Below are 21,550 nucleotides of genomic sequence, written 5' to 3'. Positions count from 1 at the left end.
CTGAAGGGATGGTAGGCAGGTCAACGAGTGGTGTGGTAGGTAGGTGGGTGGAGGAAAGGTTGATGGACGGATGGTGGCGCGGAGGTTTATGGAAGACGGAATGATGGTGGGTGAATGGGTGGAGGGAGGGGTAGGGAGCCGAGAGCTGCAGGGGGGAGTGGAGGTGGGCGGAGGACCCCAGTGGGCAGAGCAGGACTGCAGGGGCATCAGGGTGGCCTGGGGCCATGCAGTCCTACGTGGCCATGTCTGGGGACTCACCTGTCCCCGCGGCAAGCCCTCCCCCTCCCCCGACTCACCTGTCCCCGCAGCAAGCCCTCCCTGGGACCCACCTGTCCCCCGACTCACCTTTCCCCGCAGCAAGCCTTCCTGCTGGAGCAGCAGCGCATCCACCAGCTGCGGAACTACCAGGCCTCCTTGGAGGCGGCCGGCCTCTCCGTGTCCTTCGCCCACCGGCCGCTGTCCCGAGCACAGTCCTCTCCCGCCTCCGCCACCTTCCCTATGTCGGTGCAGGAGCCTCCGGGCAAGCCGCGCTTCACCACAGGTACTGGCGGGGGCGGGGCGGGGCGGGGCGGGGCGGGCGGGCGACCGAGGGCGGGGGAAGAGGGCGGGGCCGGGGGCGGGGCCAGGGGTTGGGATGGGCGGGGCCAGGGGGTGGGACAGGTGGGGGCGGGGCCAGGGGTGGGACAGGCGGGGCAGGGGGCGGGGCCAGGGGTTGGGACAGGCGGGGCCAGGGGCGGGGCCAGGGGGTGGGACAGGTGGGGGCCGGGGGTGGGGGCGGGGCCAGGGGTGGGACAGGCGGGGCAAGGGGCGGGGCAGGGGGGGGCAGGGATGGGACAGGCGGGGCAGGGGGCGGGGCCAGGGGTTGGGACAGGCGGGGGCGGGGGCGGGGCCGTGCGCGAGGAGCAGGGATGGCCGGTGGCCCGTGCGGAGCGCCGGCCGCCACTAAAGGGAGGCGTAGCCGGCGCGTGAGGCCCTGACGGCCGCGGACGTCCCCAGGCCTGGTTTACGACTCGCTGATGCTCAAGCACCAGTGCGGCTGCGGCAACAGCAATAGCCACCCCGAGCACGCGGGCCGCATCCAGAGCATCTGGTCCCGCCTGCAGGAGACGGGGCTGCGCGGCAAGTGTGAGGTGCGCGGGCGGGGCACGTGACGGGGGCGGGGCGGGGCGGGGCACGGCTGGACACGCCCCCTGAAGTGGCGGCCACCGCTGGGACAGGCCACCCATGGGCCGGGGTCCCGCCTGCAGCTCCCCCCAGAAGGCTGGGCTCCCTGTCTGCCCCTCACACCCCATAGCCACCCACCTGTGCGGCACCTGTTGTCATGGCGTGTGTGTGTGCGTGTGTGTGTGTGTGTGTGGTGTGTGTGATCGTGTGTGAGGTGTTGCTGTGTGATCGTGTGTGAGGTGTTGCTGTGTGATCGTGTGTGAGGTGTTGCTGTGTGATCGTGTGTGAGGTGTTGGTGTATGATCGTGTGTGAGGTGTTGCTGTGTGATCGTGTGTGAGGTGTTGCTGTGTGAGGTGTTGGTGTATGATCATGTGTGAGGTGTTGCTGTGTGATCGTGTGTGAGGTGTTGCTGTGTGATCATGTGTGAGGTGTTGCTGTGTGATCGTGTGTGAGGTGTTGCTATGTGATCGTGTGTGAGGTGTTGCTGTGTGATCGTGTGTGAGGTGTTGCTGTGTGATCGTGTGTGAGGTGTTGCTGTGTGAGGTGTTGCTGTGTGAGGTGTTGGTGTATGATCATGTGTGAGGTGTTGCTGTGTGAGGTGTTGGTGTATGATCATGTGTAAGGTGTTGGTGTATGATCATGTGTGAGGTGTTGCTGTGTGAGGTGTTGGTGTATGATCGTGTGTGAGGTGTTGCTGTGTGATCGTGTGTAAGGTGTTGCTGTGTGATCGTGTGTGAGGTGTTGCTGTGTGAGGTGTTGGTGTATGATCATGTGTAAGGTGTTGGTGTATGATCATGTGTGAGGTGTTGCTGTGTGAGGTGTTGGTGTATGATCATGTGTGAGGTGTTGCTGTGTGATCGTGTGTGAGGTGTTGCTATGTGATCGTGTGTGAGGTGTTGCTGTGTGATCGTGTGTGAGGTGTTGCTATGTGATCGTGTGTGAGGTGTTGCTGTGTGATCGTGTGTGAGGTGTTGCTGTGTGATCGTGTGTGAGGTGTTGCTGTGTGAGGTGTTGCTGTGTGAGGTGTTGGTGTATGATCATGTGTGAGGTGTTGGTGTATGATCATGTGTGAGGTGTTGCTGTGTGATCGTGTGTGAGGTGTTGCTGTGTGAGGTGTTGGTGTATGATCATGTGTAAGGTGTTGGTGTATGATCATGTGTGAGGTGTTGCTGTGTGAGGTGTTGGTGTATGATCGTGTGTGAGGTGTTGCTGTGTGATCGTGTGTGAGGTGTTGGTGTATTATCATGTGTGAGGTGTTGCTGTGTGATCGTGTGTGAGGTGTTGCTGTGTGAGGTGTTGGTGTATGATCATGTGTAAGGTGTTGGTGTATGATCATGTGTGAGGTGTTGCTGTGTGATCGTGTGTGAGGTGTTGCTGTGTGAGGTGTTGGTGTATGATCATGTGTGAGGTGTTGCTGTGTGATCGTGTGTGAGGTGTTGCTATGTGATCGTGTGTGAGGTGTTGCTGTGTGATCGTGTGTGAGGTGTTGCTGTGTGAGGTGTTGCTGTGTGAGGTGTTGGTGTATGATCATGTGTGAGGTGTTGCTGTGTGATCGTGTGTGAGGTGTTGCTGTGTGATCGTGTGTGAGGTGTTGCTGTGTGAGGTGTTGCTGTGTGAGGTGTTGGTGTATGATCATGTGTGAGGTGTTGCTGTGTGAGGTGTTGGTGTATGATCATGTGTAAGGTGTTGGTGTATGATCATGTGTGAGGTGTTGCTGTGTGAGGTGTTGGTGTATGATCGTGTGTGAGGTGTTGCTGTGTGATCGTGTGTAAGGTGTTGCTGTGTGATCGTGTGTGAGGTGTTGCTGTGTGAGGTGTTGGTGTATGATCATGTGTAAGGTGTTGGTGTATGATCATGTGTGAGGTGTTGCTGTGTGAGGTGTTGGTGTATGATCATGTGTGAGGTGTTGCTGTGTGATCGTGTGTGAGGTGTTGCTGTGTGATCATGTGTGAGGTGTTGCTGTGTGATCGTGTGTGAGGTGTTGCTATGTGATCGTGTGTGAGGTGTTGCTGTGTGATCGTGTGTGAGGTGTTGCTGTGTGATCGTGTGTGAGGTGTTGCTGTGTGAGGTGTTGCTGTGTGAGGTGTTGGTGTATGATCATGTGTGAGGTGTTGCTGTGTGAGGTGTTGGTGTATGATCATGTGTAAGGTGTTGGTGTATGATCATGTGTGAGGTGTTGCTGTGTGAGGTGTTGGTGTATGATCGTGTGTGAGGTGTTGCTGTGTGATCGTGTGTAAGGTGTTGCTGTGTGATCGTGTGTGAGGTGTTGCTGTGTGAGGTGTTGGTGTATGATCATGTGTAAGGTGTTGGTGTATGATCATGTGTGAGGTGTTGCTGTGTGAGGTGTTGGTGTATGATCATGTGTGAGGTGTTGCTGTGTGATCGTGTGTGAGGTGTTGCTATGTGATCGTGTGTGAGGTGTTGCTGTGTGATCGTGTGTGAGGTGTTGCTATGTGATCGTGTGTGAGGTGTTGCTGTGTGATCGTGTGTGAGGTGTTGCTGTGTGATCGTGTGTGAGGTGTTGCTGTGTGAGGTGTTGGTGTATGATCATGTGTGAGGTGTTGGTGTATGATCATGTGTGAGGTGTTGCTGTGTGATCGTGTGTGAGGTGTTGCTGTGTGAGGTGTTGGTGTATGATCATGTGTAAGGTGTTGGTGTATGATCATGTGTGAGGTGTTGCTGTGTGAGGTGTTGGTGTATGATCGTGTGTGAGGTGTTGCTGTGTGATCGTGTGTGAGGTGTTGGTGTATTATCATGTGTGAGGTGTTGCTGTGTGATCGTGTGTGAGGTGTTGCTGTGTGAGGTGTTGGTGTATGATCATGTGTGAGGTGTTGCTGTGTGATCGTGTGTGAGGTGTTGCTGTGTGAGGTGTTGGTGTATGATCATGTGTGAGGTGTTGCTGTGTGATCGTGTGTGAGGTGTTGCTATGTGATCGTGTGTGAGGTGTTGCTGTGTGATCGTGTGTGAGGTGTTGCTGTGTGAGGTGTTGCTGTGTGAGGTGTTGGTGTATGATCATGTGTGAGGTGTTGCTGTGTGATCGTGTGTGAGGTGTTGCTGTGTGATCGTGTGTGAGGTGTTGCTGTGTGAGGTGTTGCTGTGTGAGGTGTTGGTGTATGATCATGTGTGAGGTGTTGCTGTGTGAGGTGTTGGTGTATGATCATGTGTAAGGTGTTGGTGTATGATCATGTGTGAGGTGTTGCTGTGTGAGGTGTTGGTGTATGATCGTGTGTGAGGTGTTGCTGTGTGATCGTGTGTAAGGTGTTGCTGTGTGATCGTGTGTGAGGTGTTGCTGTGTGAGGTGTTGGTGTATGATCATGTGTAAGGTGTTGGTGTATGATCATGTGTGAGGTGTTGCTGTGTGAGGTGTTGGTGTATGATCATGTGTGAGGTGTTGCTGTGTGATCGTGTGTGAGGTGTTGCTGTGTGAGGTGTTGGTGTATGATCATGTGTGAGGTGTTGCTGTGTGATCGTGTGTGAGGTGTTGCTATGTGATCGTGTGTGAGGTGTTGCTGTGTGATCGTGTGTGAGGTGTTGCTGTGTGAGGTGTTGCTGTGTGAGGTGTTGGTGTATGATCATGTGTGAGGTGTTGGTGTATGATCATGTGTGAGGTGTTGCTGTGTGATCGTGTGTGAGGTGTTGCTGTGTGAGGTGTTGGTGTATGATCATGTGTAAGGTGTTGGTGTATGATCATGTGTGAGGTGTTGCTGTGTGATCGTGTGTGAGGTGTTGCTGTGTGAGGTGTTGGTGTATGATCATGTGTAAGGTGTTGGTGTATGATCATGTGTGAGGTGTTGCTGTGTGAGGTGTTGGTGTATGATCGTGTGTGAGGTGTTGCTGTGTGATCGTGTGTGAGGTGTTGGTGTATTATCATGTGTGAGGTGTTGCTGTGTGATCGTGTGTGAGGTGTTGCTGTGTGAGGTGTTGGTGTATGATCATGTGTAAGGTGTTGGTGTATGATCATGTGTGAGGTGTTGCTGTGTGATCGTGTGTGAGGTGTTGCTGTGTGAGGTGTTGGTGTATGATCATGTGTGAGGTGTTGCTGTGTGATCGTGTGTGAGGTGTTGCTATGTGATCGTGTGTGAGGTGTTGCTGTGTGATCGTGTGTGAGGTGTTGCTGTGTGAGGTGTTGCTGTGTGAGGTGTTGGTGTATGATCATGTGTGAGGTGTTGCTGTGTGATCGTGTGTGAGGTGTTGCTGTGTGATCGTGTGTGAGGTGTTGCTGTGTGAGGTGTTGCTGTGTGAGGTGTTGGTGTATGATCATGTGTGAGGTGTTGCTGTGTGAGGTGTTGGTGTATGATCATGTGTAAGGTGTTGGTGTATGATCATGTGTGAGGTGTTGCTGTGTGAGGTGTTGGTGTATGATCGTGTGTGAGGTGTTGCTGTGTGATCGTGTGTAAGGTGTTGCTGTGTGATCGTGTGTGAGGTGTTGCTGTGTGAGGTGTTGGTGTATGATCATGTGTAAGGTGTTGGTGTATGATCATGTGTGAGGTGTTGCTGTGTGAGGTGTTGGTGTATGATCATGTGTGAGGTGTTGCTGTGTGATCGTGTGTGAGGTGTTGCTGTGTGAGGTGTTGGTGTATGATCATGTGTGAGGTGTTGCTGTGTGATCGTGTGTGAGGTGTTGCTATGTGATCGTGTGTGAGGTGTTGCTGTGTGATCGTGTGTGAGGTGTTGCTGTGTGAGGTGTTGCTGTGTGAGGTGTTGGTGTATGATCATGTGTGAGGTGTTGGTGTATGATCATGTGTGAGGTGTTGCTGTGTGATCGTGTGTGAGGTGTTGCTGTGTGAGGTGTTGGTGTATGATCATGTGTAAGGTGTTGGTGTATGATCATGTGTGAGGTGTTGCTGTGTGATCGTGTGTGAGGTGTTGCTGTGTGAGGTGTTGGTGTATGATCATGTGTAAGGTGTTGGTGTATGATCATGTGTGAGGTGTTGCTGTGTGAGGTGTTGGTGTATGATCGTGTGTGAGGTGTTGCTGTGTGATCGTGTGTGAGGTGTTGGTGTATTATCATGTGTGAGGTGTTGCTGTGTGATCGTGTGTGAGGTGTTGCTGTGTGAGGTGTTGGTGTATGATCATGTGTAAGGTGTTGGTGTATGATCATGTGTGAGGTGTTGCTGTGTGATCGTGTGTGAGGTGTTGCTGTGTGAGGTGTTGGTGTATGATCATGTGTGAGGTGTTGCTGTGTGATCGTGTGTGAGGTGTTGCTGTGTGATCATGTGTGAGGTGTTGCTGTGTGATCGTGTGTGAGGTGTTGCTATGTGATCGTGTGTGAGGTGTTGCTGTGTGATCGTGTGTGAGGTGTTGCTGTGTGATCGTGTGTGAGGTGTTGCTGTGTGAGGCGCTGCTGCGAGAGGCGCTGCTGCGAGAGCGTGTCCGAGTGTGTGAGTGCGCCCAGGCCTTCCGCGGGGTGTGGAGCCCAGTGCTGTGCCCGCCCTGAGCGGCGCGTCCCGTGGTGTCCGCAGTGTGTCCGCGGCCGCAAGGCCACCCTGGAGGAGCTGCAGACGGTGCACTCGGAGGCCCACGCCCTGCTGTACGGCACCAACCCCCTCAACCGGCAGAAACTGGACAGTAAGAAGCTGCTAGGTAGCGTCCGCGCCTCCTCCCACACCCAGCTCCCCGCACCCCGCACCCCACTCTCCTTACCCCACACCCCCTCCCTGCACCCCGCAGCCCGCCCCGCTGCCCGCTCCCCGGGGCTAGGGACTCCGCAGAGCAGCCCTGTCCCAGAGAGGAGGCCTGGCCCGCAGGCTCACTCAGGTGGCCCTGGCCAGGTCTCCGCATTGGGGGCTGCAGGACGACCCCCTCCGCGCTGCAGGCTGCGGGGGGGGGGGGGCTGGGCAGAGCCTCGGGCAGACCCCAGAGCACGGCGGGCCAGCAGTGGGTGCTGTGGCCGGGACTCCCTGCCCAGCCCTGTCCCCGCAGCCCCGCGGCCCGTGACCCTCCCCGCAACCCCTGACCCAGGCTCTCGCCCACAGGCTCGCTGACCTCGGTGTTTGTCCGGCTGCCCTGCGGTGGCATTGGGGTGAGTCCCCGGGGGAGCCCCGTCCCGTGCCCCGCAGAGGTCTCCCAGGCCCTGGCGCAGCGGGGCCCTACGGTCAGCGGTGGCCCCGGGCACCGCCCTGCCGGCACTCGGGGAGCCTGCCGAGCGGGGCACCCAGCCCAGAGGCCGCTCTCTGGCCCGCCCTAGAGGGGGGCAGCCCAGCCCCAGCCCCAGGCCCAGGCTTCCGCAGGAGGGCCGCCAGGGCGGGCGGGGGGCGGGCGGAGGGTGGGCGGGCCGGGGTCAGCGGCTGCGCCCCGCACACAGGTGGACTCGGACACCATCTGGAATGAGGCGCACTCCTCGGGCGCCGCCCGACTGGCCGTGGGCTGCGTGGTGGAGCTGGTCTTCAAGGTGGCCACCGGGGAGCTGAAGGTCAGCGCCGCGGGCGGGGAGGGCAGGCGGGCGGGGAGGGCGCGCCCACTCGGTGTCAAGGCCCTGCCCGAGGCGCTGGGCTCGCAGCGCGGTGTGTCCAGGCCTGCTGTGCGCGTCGCCCTGAGCGGCCCTGCCCAAGCTCCGGGCCGCCCGTCCCGGCGAGTCCCCGCTCTGGCCCACGGCCGGCGCACGGTGACACCCAGTGGCCGGCGCGCATCGGGCCTCGGCCGTGGTGCCCGGACTAGGACTCAGGCCTCCGGGCTCTGCCCCGACCCGTCTCCGCCCGCCGGAACCCCCCCTCCCGGTGACCCGAGGCCGTGGGCAGTGGCGCCCTGGCCGGTCTCCGGTCTCCGACCTGAACTCCTCCCTTCCCTCCTCCCCGCCCGCCGCCGCGAGCAGAACGGCTTTGCCGTGGTCCGTCCCCCCGGGCACCACGCGGAGGAGAACACGCCCATGTGAGTGCCCGGCAGCCGGGGCGGGGGTTCTGGTCTGTCGGGAGGTCACCCGAGCTGAGCGGCCAGGCAGGCTCCACCAGAAGCCGCTGGCTGAGGGAACCGCTCCAGAGCGTTCTAGAGAGAGCGAGGCCGCTGCTGCAGGTGGGGGCCGGTGGGGCCGCACCTGCTTAAACGTACATGGTACTAAGTGCAGGGCCTGCACAAGAGCCCAGGTGCCCTAAAAAATTCTTTGAAAGAAAAGAAAGAAACAGAGAGAAAGACAGAGAGAGGGAAGGAAGGGGGAGAAAGAGAGGAGGGGAGAGAGAGAGAGAGAGAAGGAGCCAGAACAAATGCCGAGAAGAGTTAAGTTCCCTGGAGACTGGGAGGGGTAGTAATTAAAAGGGTTTTGCTGTCATTCATTTTGTTTCATTTTTTATTTAAGTGCATAACTAATTTTTTCTATTTTTAATGTTTTTTTAAATATTTAACTAAGGAGTTTGGGCAGTGACGCACCCCATTAAGCACAGTATTAAGCGCAAGGATCCGAGTTCAAGCCCTCCGGCCCCTGCCCCCCCACCTCCACTTGCTGGGAGGTTGTTCCACAAGCAGTGAAGCAAGACTCTGGTGTCTCCATCTCTCTCTCTCTCTCATTCTTTCTGTTTCTCTCTGCCCTATCCAATAAACTGGAAAAAATGGCCACCTGGAGCAATGGATTCCTAGTGCCAGCACTGAGCCTGTGATAACCCTGGAGGCAGAGAGAGAGAGAGAAAGAACAAGAGGTCATTCATTGTTCTAGAACATTCTGGAGGAGGTCATTGCTTAAAACAGCTGTGGCCACTCAGCCCAGCTGGTTCTGGGACCCCCAAGCCAGGCCCCAGGTGGCTTCTCCCATGGGCCCTTAGCAGCTCAGGCCAGCATCACTGGGACTGAGGTCACAGGGTCATGCTCTCAGGCTGCTGGGACCTGTGTCATGGGCAACAGTGGGGCAGCGAGGCCATGGACAGTGCCCAGGGCTGGTCAGCACAGCCGGCCGCAGTCTGCTTTACTCAGGGTGGGGGGGCGCTAGGCAGGCCCTCGGTCAGGCAGGACCCACCGGGACCCCCGCAGGATGTGATCAAGTGTGTCCGGACCTGGACACAGGCAGTGCGGGGGGACCATCAGAAGCTGAGGGGAAGGGTGACCCCACAGGGCCCCAGCTTCAGCCTGTCCTGGGGGAGGGCTCCTGAGGGTCAGGCCTGGGGGGGGGCCCTGGGGTCAGACCTGTGATGGAAGCTGGGGTTGGGGGGGTCACCCACAAGCAGCCCGGCTGAGCTATCTGGAGTGGTGACTGTCCAGCTGTGGGGAGGGGAGCACTGTGTCTTCGAGGTCCCTCCCAGTGTCTCCGGCCTCCTGGTTCCTGCAGGTCCCCCTCCGGGTGGCCCACTCCTGGGGGGTGGGGTATCTGAGCATGTGGGGGTCTGTGGCAGCACCTGCCTGCTCCCCGCCTGGCCGTGAGCCCCTCCACACACAGAACCCCCATTCCTTCCACCCCCCACCTCCATGTCCCAGGGTGGCCTGGGCTCTGAGGACCGGCTGACCCCGCGTATCCTCACAGGGGCTTCTGCTACTTCAACTCGGTGGCCATCGCGGCCAAGCTCCTGCAGCAGCGGTTGAATGTGAGCAGGACGCTGATCGTGGACTGGGTACGGCCGACGTGACCTCGGGGAGGGTAGAGAACCTTGCAGAAATACTCAGAGGCTGGGGGCAGGGCCAGGGCCTCCGGGTGACCACGGCAGGGGCCAGGGCCTCCCAAGTGACCGAGGCAAGGGACAGGGCCTCCCGGATGACCACAGCAAGGGACAGGGCCCCCTCAGTTTATTGGATGGAGCAGGCTGTGAACCCAGCTGTCATGCCAGCTCTGCCCTCTGCCCCCAGCCTGCTCCTTGCCTCTGCCCTTTGACCCCTGCAGTCTGCTGCTGCCATCCCCCCACCCCTGCCCCCTGCTCTGCCCGGAGAGTCTGGAGAGCTGGGGGGGGGCAGGTGGTGGGTTGCCCCTCCGCCCCTTAGCCCCCCGTCCCCCCAGGACGTGCACCATGGGAATGGCACCCAGCAGGCGTTCTACAGCGACCCCAGCGTCCTCTACCTGTCCCTCCATCGCTATGACGACGGCAACTTCTTCCCGGGCAGCGGGGCACCTGATGAGGTGGGGACAGGGCGGGGGGCAGGGCGGCCACAGGGACCAGGAGAAGGAAACGGGTGAGGGGACGGGTATGAGGGGCAGGCTCGATGCTGGAGCTTGTGGGGTCACTGCTGGCAGCTCTGGGCCTGACTCGGGTCCCCCCCACAGGTGGGCTCGGGGCCAGGCGTGGGCTTCAATGTGAACATGGCCTTCACCGGGGGCCTGGACCCCCCCATGGGAGACGCCGAGTACCTGGCTGCCTTCAGGTGAGGCCTCTCCACCCGTCTGCTCCCCCTGCTTCTCTATTGAGGAGCCCAGCCCTGTCCTGTCCACTCACAGCTGGGCCCGTCCAAACCTACTGTGCCCCCAGCCCCACCCCCACCCCCCGCATTAAGACTGTGTTTTTAGCGGCGAGGGCAAGACCGGAGCGCAGCTGGGCTCATGCGCTCCGGTGCCACCTTGCCTGCCACACTTAGTCAGATGCCACTGTCCTGGTGGCTTCTCTGAGGGACAGTGACCCCAGGCAGTGGCCCTCTGGATGGATCTGTGGAGGCTCTGGCATCCCTGCAGGGGTGCCCGTGACTGTCTCTGTCTCTGTCTCCTCCCTGCCTGAACTCCTGCAGGCTGCCGCTCTGGGAATGGCCTCCGGGCCCCAGGGCAGAAGTGGGGCTGGCTCGAACCCAGATCCAGCTTCACAGCCCCAGACCGGGCGGCCCTCGCAGGCTCCTGTCCCTTCCCCCCCTCCCCCCCCCCCCCGAGTGCTCCACATCCCTGAAGCTGACGCTCGGGCTTGAACCCACCACCGGGCACCTGTGACCCCTCCCCCCACCAGCGCCACCCTAGAGCAGGAAAATGGCTCAGGGCTGCTTCCCCTTCAACCCATTTCCCTGTCCACGGGGACTTTGAAGTTGGGGCACACCCAGCTGCCTCAGAGTAGATGGCTCCTCCCCTCTTCCCTGTGTCGCTCCCTCCCTCCCTCCGCTGGGGACCCCAGGGATACCAGGCCCCAGCCCAGCCCACCCGGCATTTTCAGATGCCTCCCAAAGGGGCTGAAGGAGGCCCTGAATCAAGTCGCCCCACCCCCAGCTTCAGAGTGCAAGTGTGGGGCCCGGGGGGCCGGGGGCCGGGTCATGCCTGAACCCAGAGGCCTTGAGGGGTCAGCCCGACCCCAGGCCCCCTCCTCCACCACAAGACAGGCGCTCACCTCCTGGTGGCAGACGGCTGGGTCCTTAGCATCCCTTTTCCTTTCTGTGGTGAAGCAACTGATTCCTTCCTGAAAGCTGGGGCTGGGGGCCACGCAGAGGGCTGTTGGGGGGTCACCTGGCCCCTCAGGGGAGCCGGGAGTAGGTCCACCGGGATCCACCACTGCAGGGGCTCAGGCTGGAAGCAGAGCCCCCTCCCCGCGCACCTGGCCAGGTGTTTCCTGCCCCCCACTGTGGCCCTCTCCTCATGATCCCCCCATGGCCCTGACCCTCCCTCACCCTCCGTGACCCCCCACACCCATGGCCCCAGGCCCCCTCCCTGCTTGGGAGAACTGTGCTGGGTGAGGTGGGGGGCAGAACTGGGAGCCCAGCCCCTGGGGCACTGGGGTGCCTGCAGGCAGCCCCCCCCAAGGAAGCTTCTGGGGTGGGTCTGAGGGCAGAGTGGAGACGGGGGTCCTAGAGCCAGGGGCTCCTCAGCTGACACTGAGTCCCCGGGAAGGACACCCCGTCCCTGCAGAAGGGAGGGACGGCGTGGGGTGGAGTGCCCACACCCTCACGCAGTGGGGCCGCACCTAGATCATTTCAGAAATCTGCTCAGAGCCGAGACGCTCATGGTAACCTTTGGAACAAGGCTGAATGGGCCCTCCTGGGTGCTGGGGGCCAGGCCTTGGGCTCCCACCTGCAGGGGTCACCCCCAAGGAGACACCCAAGGTGCTCACAGGCTGTGGGCTGCCTGCCTGCTCCTCCCTCTCAGCTGTGCCCTGGGCTGTCCCCTAGGGACTGCCTCTGTGTCCTCCCATATCCTCTCCCCTGCAGGACAGTGGCCGTGCCCCCAGGTCCCCACATGACCCCCGTGTCCTGAGTCGCCACATGTCCCTCATCCCCCTGACCCTCATCTTGCGTGTCCCTCGCCCCCCTGTCCCTCGTCCCTTGTCCCCGCATGTCCCCTGTGTCCCCACATGCCCCGTCCCTCGCCCCCGCAGGACAGTGGTCATGCCCATCGCCAGCGAGTTCTCTCCGGACGTGGTGCTGGTGTCCTCGGGCTTCGACGCGGTGGAGGGCCACCCCACACCGCTGGGCGGCTACAACCTCTCAGCCAAGTGTGAGTGAACGCGGGGCCTCCTGGTGCCCGGGACGGGGACGAGGGCACCGAGGGCAGCCGAGCCACATGCTGGTGTCCCTCAGTGGATGCGTGCCCGCCGGGACCCCGGCCCCGTGGCTGCAGGCAGAGCTGACCCCCGTGGAGCCCAGGTCCCGGAGTGGACGTGGAGAGCCCCTCCCTGCGGGCTCCAGCAGCCACCAGGCCGTCCTCACCCCAGCCAGAATCAGGGCCCCAGGCTGTGTGCGCCCCAGGCCTCAGGCCGGCTGTCTCCTGCCAGACTCTCCCTCCGGCGGGGCGAGGGGCAGCCGGGCCTCCAGGGCAGGCAGGCGCCCAGGGTACACACGAGCTCACACATGTGATGAATGGGTGAGAGACACACAGGCATGTCCCATGTCTCATGAGTGACTAGCACGGACCCACAGCTGTGTGCTGGGCAGGTGGGCGCCCCCAGGTTTGGGGCGTGGTCTTGTCTGGCTAAGACGTGGGTGGGGAGCCTCAGCCAGGTGCCAGGACCCCAGAACCAGTGCGTCTCGGGAGTGAGTCAGTCTCTCCAGTAAGTCACCAAGCAGCTGATCTGAAGAGCCTGGGGGACACACAGGACACCCCCAGCTGGACAGGGTCGGGTGAGCCCTCCCCCAGCTCCCAGGGTCTTCACTGGTAGAATCCGCATCACGTCCAAAGCGGCGAGGAAGTTGGAGGACGTTTCCCGAGTGACGCCTCCGTCAGGGCCCAGGTCCTGGGCGCCACACAGACAGAGGGCAGAACACGTCTTAGGGACGTGGCGGGTGAGGGGCTCAAAACTGCCACCATCCAGCGCCGTCACCCGTGCCCTCTCCTCGGCCGCCATGAGTCTCGTCCCCCGTCCCAGGCACCGGCCATCCCCAGACCCTCGGGGCCGCAGCGGCCGTCAGAGTCACGGGGAGGCCGTGCGGCGACACCCCGGTGCCCGCCTGCGGGCAGGGGCCTCTGAGGCAGCCAGACTCGGCCCCAGAGCGGGGTTCTAGAGAGGCCGGCCTCGGGGTCTGTCAGTCAGAGGAACGTACCCGGCGGACAGACAGCATCTGTTCTGCAGACAGGCGCAAAGGTGCCGGCCAGTGGGGTTTGCGGCGGCCAGGACCGGGGAGTCCGGAGTCCTCAGCGACTTTGCCCAGGTGCTGTGGGGCCACCTGCCCTCGCCCGTCCTGGCAGGGCCTGGGCCCCCGTGAGAGCCTCCCAGCCGCCAGCAGGTCAAAAGACACCCCCTGCCCCCAGCTCTTGGGGGATGTCGCCAGCCTGGCTCCTTATGCCCGGACACCCCGCTAAGCCCCCGCCCCCCACAGGCTTCGGGTACCTGACCAAGCAGCTGATGGGCCTGGCGGGGGGGCGGCTCATCCTGGCGCTGGAGGGCGGCCATGACCTCACAGCCATCTGCGACGCCTCGGAGGCCTGTGTTTCCGCTCTACTGGGGAATGAGGTAGGGGCGCCTGGTGGGGGACGCCTCTGGGTGGGGGGGTTGTCTCCGGCCGGAGCAGCCGGCAGAAGGAGGGGGTCTTATCCCGCTTTGGGAATTATCTTCCTGGGGCCCAGCAGACAGCTCGCTGGAGACAGCGTGGCTCTTTGCTGCACGTGAGGCCCCGGGTTCGAGCTCCAGCAGCCACACGGGTCCCCTCCATGAAGCGGGGAGAGCTGCCTGTTCTCTCTCTCTCTCTCCCTCTGTCTTTCCTGGAAATTAAGAAAGGAATTTAAAATGGGGCTGGGCAGACAGCATGGTGGTTCTTCAGAAAGGCTCTCCTGCCAGAGGCTCTCAAGTCCTGGGTTCAAGCCCCAGCACCACCCTCAGCCAGAGGACAGACCTGGTCCTCTGACCCTGTGTGCCCAGGGGATAGGCGGGGTCACCTGGCCACACCCTTGGGGACAGGCCCCCTCACGGACGGCCCTGGTGTCCCCCAGCCCGACCCGCTCCCCGAAAAGGTGCTCCAGCAACGCCCCAACCCCAATGCCGTTCGCTCCATGGAGAAGGTCATAGAGGTCCACAGTGAGTGTCCGCTGCCCACCGGCCAGACCTGGGACCTCCTCGCCCCCATCCTGGCCCCAGCCCCATCATCGGGACCCCCGACCCCACATCCTGGACCCTGGCACACCCCGTGGCCCCCAGCTCAGGCCCAGGGACCACTAACCCCCTGTCCTGGCCTCCGGGGCCCCCCGGCCCAGTCCTTGGGACCTCCGACCCCCTGGCCCCCAGGACCCCCTTTCTCTCAGGCTCCTGACCCCAGTGATCCTCTGTGCCCCATCTCCTGTGACCCCTTTCCTGCAGCCCCCCGACACCTGTCGCCCCTGCCCCCGTGACCCCTGCCTCCCCTATGACCTCTGCCCCTCCCATGCCCCCTTGCTTCTCCATTCGCTGTGACACCATCTCCTCATCCTAGACCCGTGACCCGGCCCCCTGTCCCCGTGACCCCCATGACCCCAGCCTCCTTGTCCGCCCGGCCTCTGTCCCCACAGGCCAGTACTGGCCCTCCCTGCGGCGCCTGGCATCCACGGTGGGCTCCTCGCTGGTGGAGGCGCAGGCGTGTGAGCAGGAGGAAGCGGAGACGGTCACGGCCATGGCCTCCCTGTCTGTGGGCGTCACGCCCACGCAGAAGAGGTGGGCACCCACAGCAGCCCCAGCAGGGCTCCTGACCCCACCGGCCCACACCCTGCGCCGGGCTGGGCCGGACCCCCTGCTCTGACCGGCGTGCTCCACCTCCCACCTCCCTCTCCACGTCTTCCCATCTCTGTCTGTCTCATCTCTGCCTCTGTTTCTCTCTCCTTTCTGCTCTCCTTCCTTCTCTCGGCCTCCTCCTGTCTCCCTTTCTCTCCGCTCCTCCTCTCTGCTTTGCTGTCTCTCTCTCCCCCTCATCCCCCCTTCCCTCTCACCCTGTGTCTTCTCCATCTCTCTGTCTCTGTCCCTTTCTCTCCCCTTATCTTTCTGTCTTTCCCCCTCTGTCCTTCTCTGTCCCCCTGTCCCTCCCCTGTTCTTCCCCTCTGTCTCTCTCTCTATGTGTTCCCTCTCTGCCCCTCTCTCTGTCTCTCTGTCTCTCCCCATCTCTCTGTCTCTGTATTTTCCCTCTCTGCCCCTCTCTCTGTCTCTCTGTGTCTCTCTGTCTCTCCCCATCTCTCTGTCTCTGTATTTTCCCTCTCTGCCCCTCTCTCTGTCTCTCTCTGTCTCTCTCTCTCCCCATCTCTCTGTCTCTGTATTTTCCCTCTCTGCCCCTCTCTCTGTGTCTCTCTGTCTCTCCCCATCTCTCTGTCTCTGTATTTTCCCTCTCTGCCCCTCTCTCTCTGTCTCTCTGTCTCTCTGTCTCTCCCCATCTCTCTGTCTCTGTATTTTCCCTCTCTGCCCCTCTCTCTGTCTCTCTGTCTCTCTGTCTCTCCCCATCTCTCTGTCTCTGTATTTTCCCTCTCTGCCCCTCTCTCTCTGTCTCTCTGTCTCTCTGTCTCTCCCCATCTCTCTGTCTCTGTATTTTCCCTCTCTGCCCCTCTCTCTCTGTCTCTCTGTGTCTCTCTGTCTCTCCCCATCTCTCTGTCTCTGTATTTTCCCTCTCTGCCCCTCTCTCTCTGTCTCTCTCTGTCTCTCTCTCTCCCCATCTCTCTGTCTCTGTATTTTCCCTCTCTGCCCCTCTCTCTCTGTCTCTCTGTCTCTCTGTCTCTCCCCATCTCTCTGTCTCTGTATTTTCCCTCTCTGCCCCTCTCTCTCTGTCTCTCTCTGTCTCTCTCTCTCCCCATCTCTCTGTCTCTGTATTTTCCCTCCTCTGCCCCTCTCCTGTCTGTCGCTTTCCCTCTGTCTCCCTGTCTCTCCCGTCTTTCCCTCTCCCTCTCTCCCTCCTCTGTCTCTCCCTCTCTCCGTCTCTCTCCCCATCTCTCTGTCTCTGTGTCTCCCCAGGGCGGACGAGGAGCCCATGGAGGAGGAGCCCCCGCTGTAGGCCCAGTGTCTCCATCTTCCCGTCTGTTTGTCCGTCTTGAAGCTCAGCCAGGAAGACGCCCGTTTCTCGGCGCCGCCCTCCTGAAGGCTCGGGCGTCTGGCCGGCAGTCAGCTCCCAGACCCGCAGGCCAAAGTGCCGGGGGTCCCAGGGGTCCCATCCCAGGGATGAGGAAGGGAGCCACCGCCGCCCGGCCACTGTCCCCATGTGGCCGGCCGAGGACGAGGACACGGGTGCCACCACCGGGCGGGCGGCGGGCGCATGAACTGGTGCTCAGCCCGCGGTCCCCGCCTGTCTCTCCGCGGAGCCACTCAGCACGCCTGAGCCGCCTCGCAGGGGAGGCCGTTTCTGGGGGGAGGCCCGGGCCATGGCAGGCGGGGGCAGAGTGGACTTCGCCGCCCAGGCTGCGGGGACAGAGAGTTTGTGCCTTTCTCTTATTGCTCTGTGGGTGTCTGCCGGCTTCTGCAGCCCGAGGGACGATGCCTTAAGACATAGTTAGCAGGAAGGGGCAGGGGCAGTGGGCGCGGCCGGGGGCGGAGATGTCCCCCTCCCCGAGGGCAGGTGCTGGGGGCGGGCAGCCCCGTGAGGCCCCGGCAGCCAGGGGGTCCCCGCGCCTGTCCCCCACCGACCCCGAGGCTGCAGCATGTCCCAGACCCTCGGCATCACGGCCGGAAGCTTTTTTATGAAAAGCAGGTAGCATGAAGTATTGCTTAAATTTTAGGTATAAATGAATATATATATATATATATATATATATATGTATAATATATATTCCCATGTATTCCAGGCTAAGAAGCTTGATTCTTACGAAATCTTGATAAAGATATTTATAATGCATTTATAGAAAAAAGTATATATATATATACGTATATATATATATATATATATGATGTTAATAATTCACTCTGGCTGTGTGAGGTTCTTGGCAACGACTGACTTCTGGAACCAGCCCGACGGTGCTCCTGGGGGGTGCTCTTGGCAGACCCGCCCCCCCAGGGCCGGGCCCCGGCCCCACTTTGATTCTCATGATTTTTCTAAAGCCCCTGCGCATATGTACCGAGCCCCCCACTTTGATTCTCATGACTCTTCTAAAGCCCCTGCGCATATGTACCGAGTGAGTTTTATAACAGAGTCTATACATTTGCTGCTGGCTTCCCTTTCTTTGCTTTTTCTGTTTTGCTTTTTTGTACAGCTTTTTCACGGGGTGGAGGGCACGTCCTCGCCGGCAAAGCCTTTCTTTCCTGGCCATTGGGCCGCGTCTGGCCGGCCGCCGTGTCGCCCCCTCCGTGGGCCCCTGGGCCCCTGTCCAGCCACCTGGGTAGGCAGCCCCTCTGGCGCCCAGGCCATGCGTCTCTTTTCCTTTTTATTTTTTTTACCGCCATCACCTACGCTGCTGTTTCTCGGTACGGGGCTGCCGCCTCTGCCTTCATTTCTGGGGAGCACATGCCCCCCCCCCAGGTCCTTGGGGCGTCCGGCCTCAGGGGCACCTCTGGGACAGGTGGGGGCCAGGGGCCGGTGGCCGCCTCTCAGCACAGAAGCAAAAGTCCAGTTTCCCAAAGACCTTGCAGGGCCGGGGCTACTCCGGTCTGTCCCCACGGCCCCCCGCCGGGGGCCTTGCATGGCCGGGAGGCGCCCACTGTACTCTGGAACCAGTGGCTGGGGGACCAGCAGTTGCCTGCCCTGGTCGGCCACCCTGCGGGGACAGGCCAGCACAGGTCTGGGCGTTTTTTTGTTTTTTCCTCTTTTGGGCCGGCACCGGCCGTTGCTTTTATGTGACATTTTCTGCCCCATCATATGTGACGGGGCTCGGGCCTGTGGGCATGACAGGAGCTGCTCCCCAGGCCTCCAACCTGCAGCAACCTGTGCAGGGAAGTTTCTAGGCCAGACGCAGAGGCCTTTGAGCAAGTTGCTGCACACCCTGGAGCCAGCCTGCTGGGGGGACAGCCAGGAGGGGCCTGCTGGACGCCCCCGCCTCCCCCTCCACCCTGAGTCCTGGGGGCACCACCGCCATCCACCCTCCCTCTGGCTCTGGGGGCCATCACAATTCTTTCAAGTGATGAGATGCCCCGGCTTTGGGGGCCCACCCAACCCCTGACCTCTAGCACAGACCCCACCCAGGCCCAGGGGGTCCCCCACGACCCCATCTCCTCGCCCCCCTTTGAAGAGCCCCATCCAGGGCAGGCGACCGACCAGGCGTCTGTCCCCAGAGCACGGCCCCTCCCGGGGTCTTTAGCCTTTTTCTTCTTTGCAAAAATGGGGGGCAGTGGCCGAAGGCAGGCGCTGTCCTCGGAATGGCCACAGGCCCCCCCCAACAGGCGGGTCCAGGCAGCCCCAGCGGCCAGGGGCCACTTGGTCGAAGTGTTTCCGTTGTTCCTGGCTGTGGTGGGGGCGGGGGGATCGAGGGGCCCGGCGCCGCCCACTCCAACACGCTCATTCCATTCTTTTTTGTAGACTTGGGGCATCGTGCCCCACGGCGTCACTGCGTGTATACATACAGATATATATGTATGTATATATATATATATATATGTGTGTGTGTATATATATATATACATATGGTCTATTTTTGTAAGTTTGCTACCTGGAGGTTGCATGTAGAGAGGGCATGTCTTTATACTGTACACAGACTGCACGCCGGGCCCGGCAGCTTCGGAGAAGAGAAAGAAAGAAACAATTGCCTTTTTTTCTTGTTGTTATCCCCTCTCTTGTGTGACTTTTCCAAATACGAGAAGATGGGGCTCTCTCTCTGTTTTCTTTTTTTTTTTCTTCTTGTCGCACAAAACCTCAGGTGTGGAGGAAAGCGTTCTGTCTTCTGGGCTTGCTCTGAGGAAACTGTGCTTTTATTGTTAAGAGGGGAATAAAGGACTCCTCACGCACCGTCACGCTGGGGGTGGCGCACAGTGTCCGGCCTCCCCGGGAGGCAGCTCGGTCCTTTCCTTCTCTCTCTCCGGACCAGTGCCCTGCCCTGGCTTACCCCCCCCCCCCAGCACATGGCCGGTGGCCTGTTGACTTTCTGATTGTTTTGAGTGGCCGGACGGCTGCCTCTCCAACCTGCCGTCTGACCGAGAGCACTGTGGTTTAAAATTTCTACTTTGCATCCAGCAAGAAACCGTTTCTTCCTTGTTGAGGCGGCAGGGCCTGGCCCCAGCCCCACTCGCTCTGTCTCTGACCCGATTAAAGTCTCCTGTCAAACACGAAACTCGCCCGCCTGGTCTCTCTCTGCTGTGCGTGCGCCGGGGTTCAAGCTCAAGTGAGATGGCCGAGCCAGTCTCCTGCCTGCCCAGCCCAGCCCCCTGCTCTGTGCTGGCAATGGCGGCCTGACCCCACACCCCTGCGGTTGTGGGCGGTAGGGGGCTTACCTGTAGACCCCAGCCCCTGTGCCCTGACCCCCTCGGCACGAGAAGAGCCCCACGAGTGGCTTCGTTTTACGCACCCGCCCACCACCCAAAGACAAGGCTGGAAACACCTCGAGGTGCAGCGCTGGAGACGGGTCCCCAAGGTACCTCCCCCACCCCAAGCCCACTCCCCAGCCGGACACCCCTCACTGCGGTGCTCCTACCCCAGGGGGCTCCCATCCCTCCCACATTTCTCCTGGGCCCCCCCTGCTCTGCCCCCTACTGAATGTCTCCATAGCGGCCACCACCTCCCCCCGACTTGGGGGGCTGACTGTTCTCAGCCCCATTCTGGAAGCTCAGACCGGCAGAGGCAGCTCAGCCTGTGAGAGCGCAGGCCTGAGGCCCCGGGTTCAATCCCTGGCACCACCCCATGCCAGAGCTGAGCAGGGCTCTGAACCTCCCTCACCCACCACCATCATAAGTAAATCTTTAAAAAAAAAAAAAAGAATAAAAAAAATGTAGGGAATTCACACAGTGGCCACATCCTGGGAAGGGACAGAAAGACAGAGAAGGGGCCACGTGGCACAGTAGACTGGACTGTGAGGCCATGTGCCAGGGCCACCCAGGGGCCCATGTCTCAATGTCTGTCCCCACTGGATGCCGGGAGTGGGGGTCCCATCAGGGCACTGGGTGTTAAGAAGCGCCCTGACTCGGGACGGGTCCAGCCTCTGTCTCCTGAGTGGCCCACAGGGTCTGGGGACAGGGCCAGGCTCAAGGGGCTCTCCTGTCACCAGGCAGCTAGAAAGGGGACAGTCCCGTCTGTGCAGGCCACCAGCCTGGGGTGTCCCTGCATCCCTCCCCCGGACCCTACCCCACATCATCAGGCCCAGAAGTCATTTATCCAGTGACTGGTACCGGTAGCCCAGGTCCCCTGGGAGCAGACCCTGAGGAGGGTGGGGTCAGGGGCCTCGGTGGCCTGGGGACACCCAGCACTGAGACCCAGCCGCCAGAAGCTGACCCTCCTGGGGCCCCGGGGCAACCCCCTCCCAAGCAGCGGGACTGACAGGCTCACCAGGGGTCCCCAGCTGAGTGACTGCCCATCAGGCTCCAGGGCCAGCCCAGGGGGACGGTGCTGGCATCTGGACCATGGACACCGCCTGAGAGGATGGCCGTCCTGCAGCCTCTCCTGGGCCGGGAGCCCAGAAAGCCCTGCCCCCACTTGAGGGGACAACGCCACTTGTCCCTGTGACCAGCCGCGTCCACACCCTCTTGCTCAATGAGCCATGTACCAGAGGGGCCTGGGAAGAGGGGAGCCCTGAGCCCCGCCTTATGTCCACCCCCTGCCCAACCTGGGGCCGTAGATCTGGTCAGACAAGAGGGCTGTGGGGAGGGGGGCTCTGGCCATGGGTCCATGTGGGGTGCCCGGCCCATGGGTCAGCTGGGTGTCCCCAAGGGGGGCAGTTCTGTGTCCACAGGCTGAGCGGCAGCTGGGAGAGAGGAGTGTGCCCCCTTGGGTGTCCAGGGACCTCTGCTTCTGGCTGTTTCCCTTGGGTGCCTCTCATGGGTCTGAGTGCCCCATGTCCCCAGAACAGCCCTGGCTGGGGGCAACAGGTGGGGAGGGAGGCTAGGGGAGCCCCACTCTCAGACCCCAGATGCTTCTGAGCACCCAGCTCGGTGCCCGGGCCCCACCGTGTGGGTGGCACAGCCCCACGCCCAGACCAAGGCAGGAGGGGCTTGGCTGGCTGAGAGGGTGTGGCCGGGCCCGTCCTCGTTAAGAGGGGCCATCTGGTTCTGATCGGGACGT

The 21,550-nt window shown here is 61.0% G+C and overlaps 2 protein-coding genes across 5 annotated transcripts in view; one reads left to right on the top strand and one right to left on the bottom strand.

The window, feature by feature from the left end:
- The window catches only part of HDAC4 (histone deacetylase 4), an 82,059-nt gene extending 62,455 nt beyond the window's left edge, over positions 1 to 19,604 (top strand). For 2 of the 4 annotated variants that reach the window (XM_060193565.1, XM_060193564.1), the window contains exons 14-27: positions 358 to 541; positions 997 to 1,130; positions 6,628 to 6,748; positions 7,141 to 7,187; positions 7,470 to 7,577; positions 7,977 to 8,032; positions 9,606 to 9,693; positions 10,074 to 10,193; positions 10,338 to 10,435; positions 12,355 to 12,473; positions 13,793 to 13,926; positions 14,403 to 14,487; positions 14,955 to 15,096; positions 16,375 to 19,604. In XM_060193565.1, the coding sequence (XP_060049548.1) occupies positions 358 to 541; positions 997 to 1,130; positions 6,628 to 6,748; positions 7,141 to 7,187; positions 7,470 to 7,577; positions 7,977 to 8,032; positions 9,606 to 9,693; positions 10,074 to 10,193; positions 10,338 to 10,435; positions 12,355 to 12,473; positions 13,793 to 13,926; positions 14,403 to 14,487; positions 14,955 to 15,096; positions 16,375 to 16,414 (1,476 nt within the window). In that variant the 3' untranslated portion in view covers positions 16,415 to 19,604. The remainder of the gene's footprint in view (positions 1 to 357; positions 542 to 996; positions 1,131 to 6,627; positions 6,749 to 7,140; positions 7,188 to 7,469; positions 7,578 to 7,976; positions 8,033 to 9,605; positions 9,694 to 10,073; positions 10,194 to 10,337; positions 10,436 to 12,354; positions 12,474 to 13,792; positions 13,927 to 14,402; positions 14,488 to 14,954; positions 15,097 to 16,374) is intronic. The other 2 variants (XR_009550592.1, XM_060193567.1) reach the window with 2 other exon arrangements.
- Positions 1 to 21,550, bottom strand: part of ASB1 (ankyrin repeat and SOCS box containing 1) — a 491,590-nt gene that overhangs the window by 343,835 nt on the left and 126,205 nt on the right. The window lies entirely within an intron of this gene.

Source organism: Erinaceus europaeus, chromosome 7 (assembly GCF_950295315.1).
Source record: "Erinaceus europaeus chromosome 7, mEriEur2.1, whole genome shotgun sequence".
In the NCBI taxonomy this organism is placed as follows: domain Eukaryota; kingdom Metazoa; phylum Chordata; class Mammalia; order Eulipotyphla; family Erinaceidae; genus Erinaceus; species Erinaceus europaeus.
This window is presented reverse-complemented; position numbering and strand designations above follow the sequence as displayed.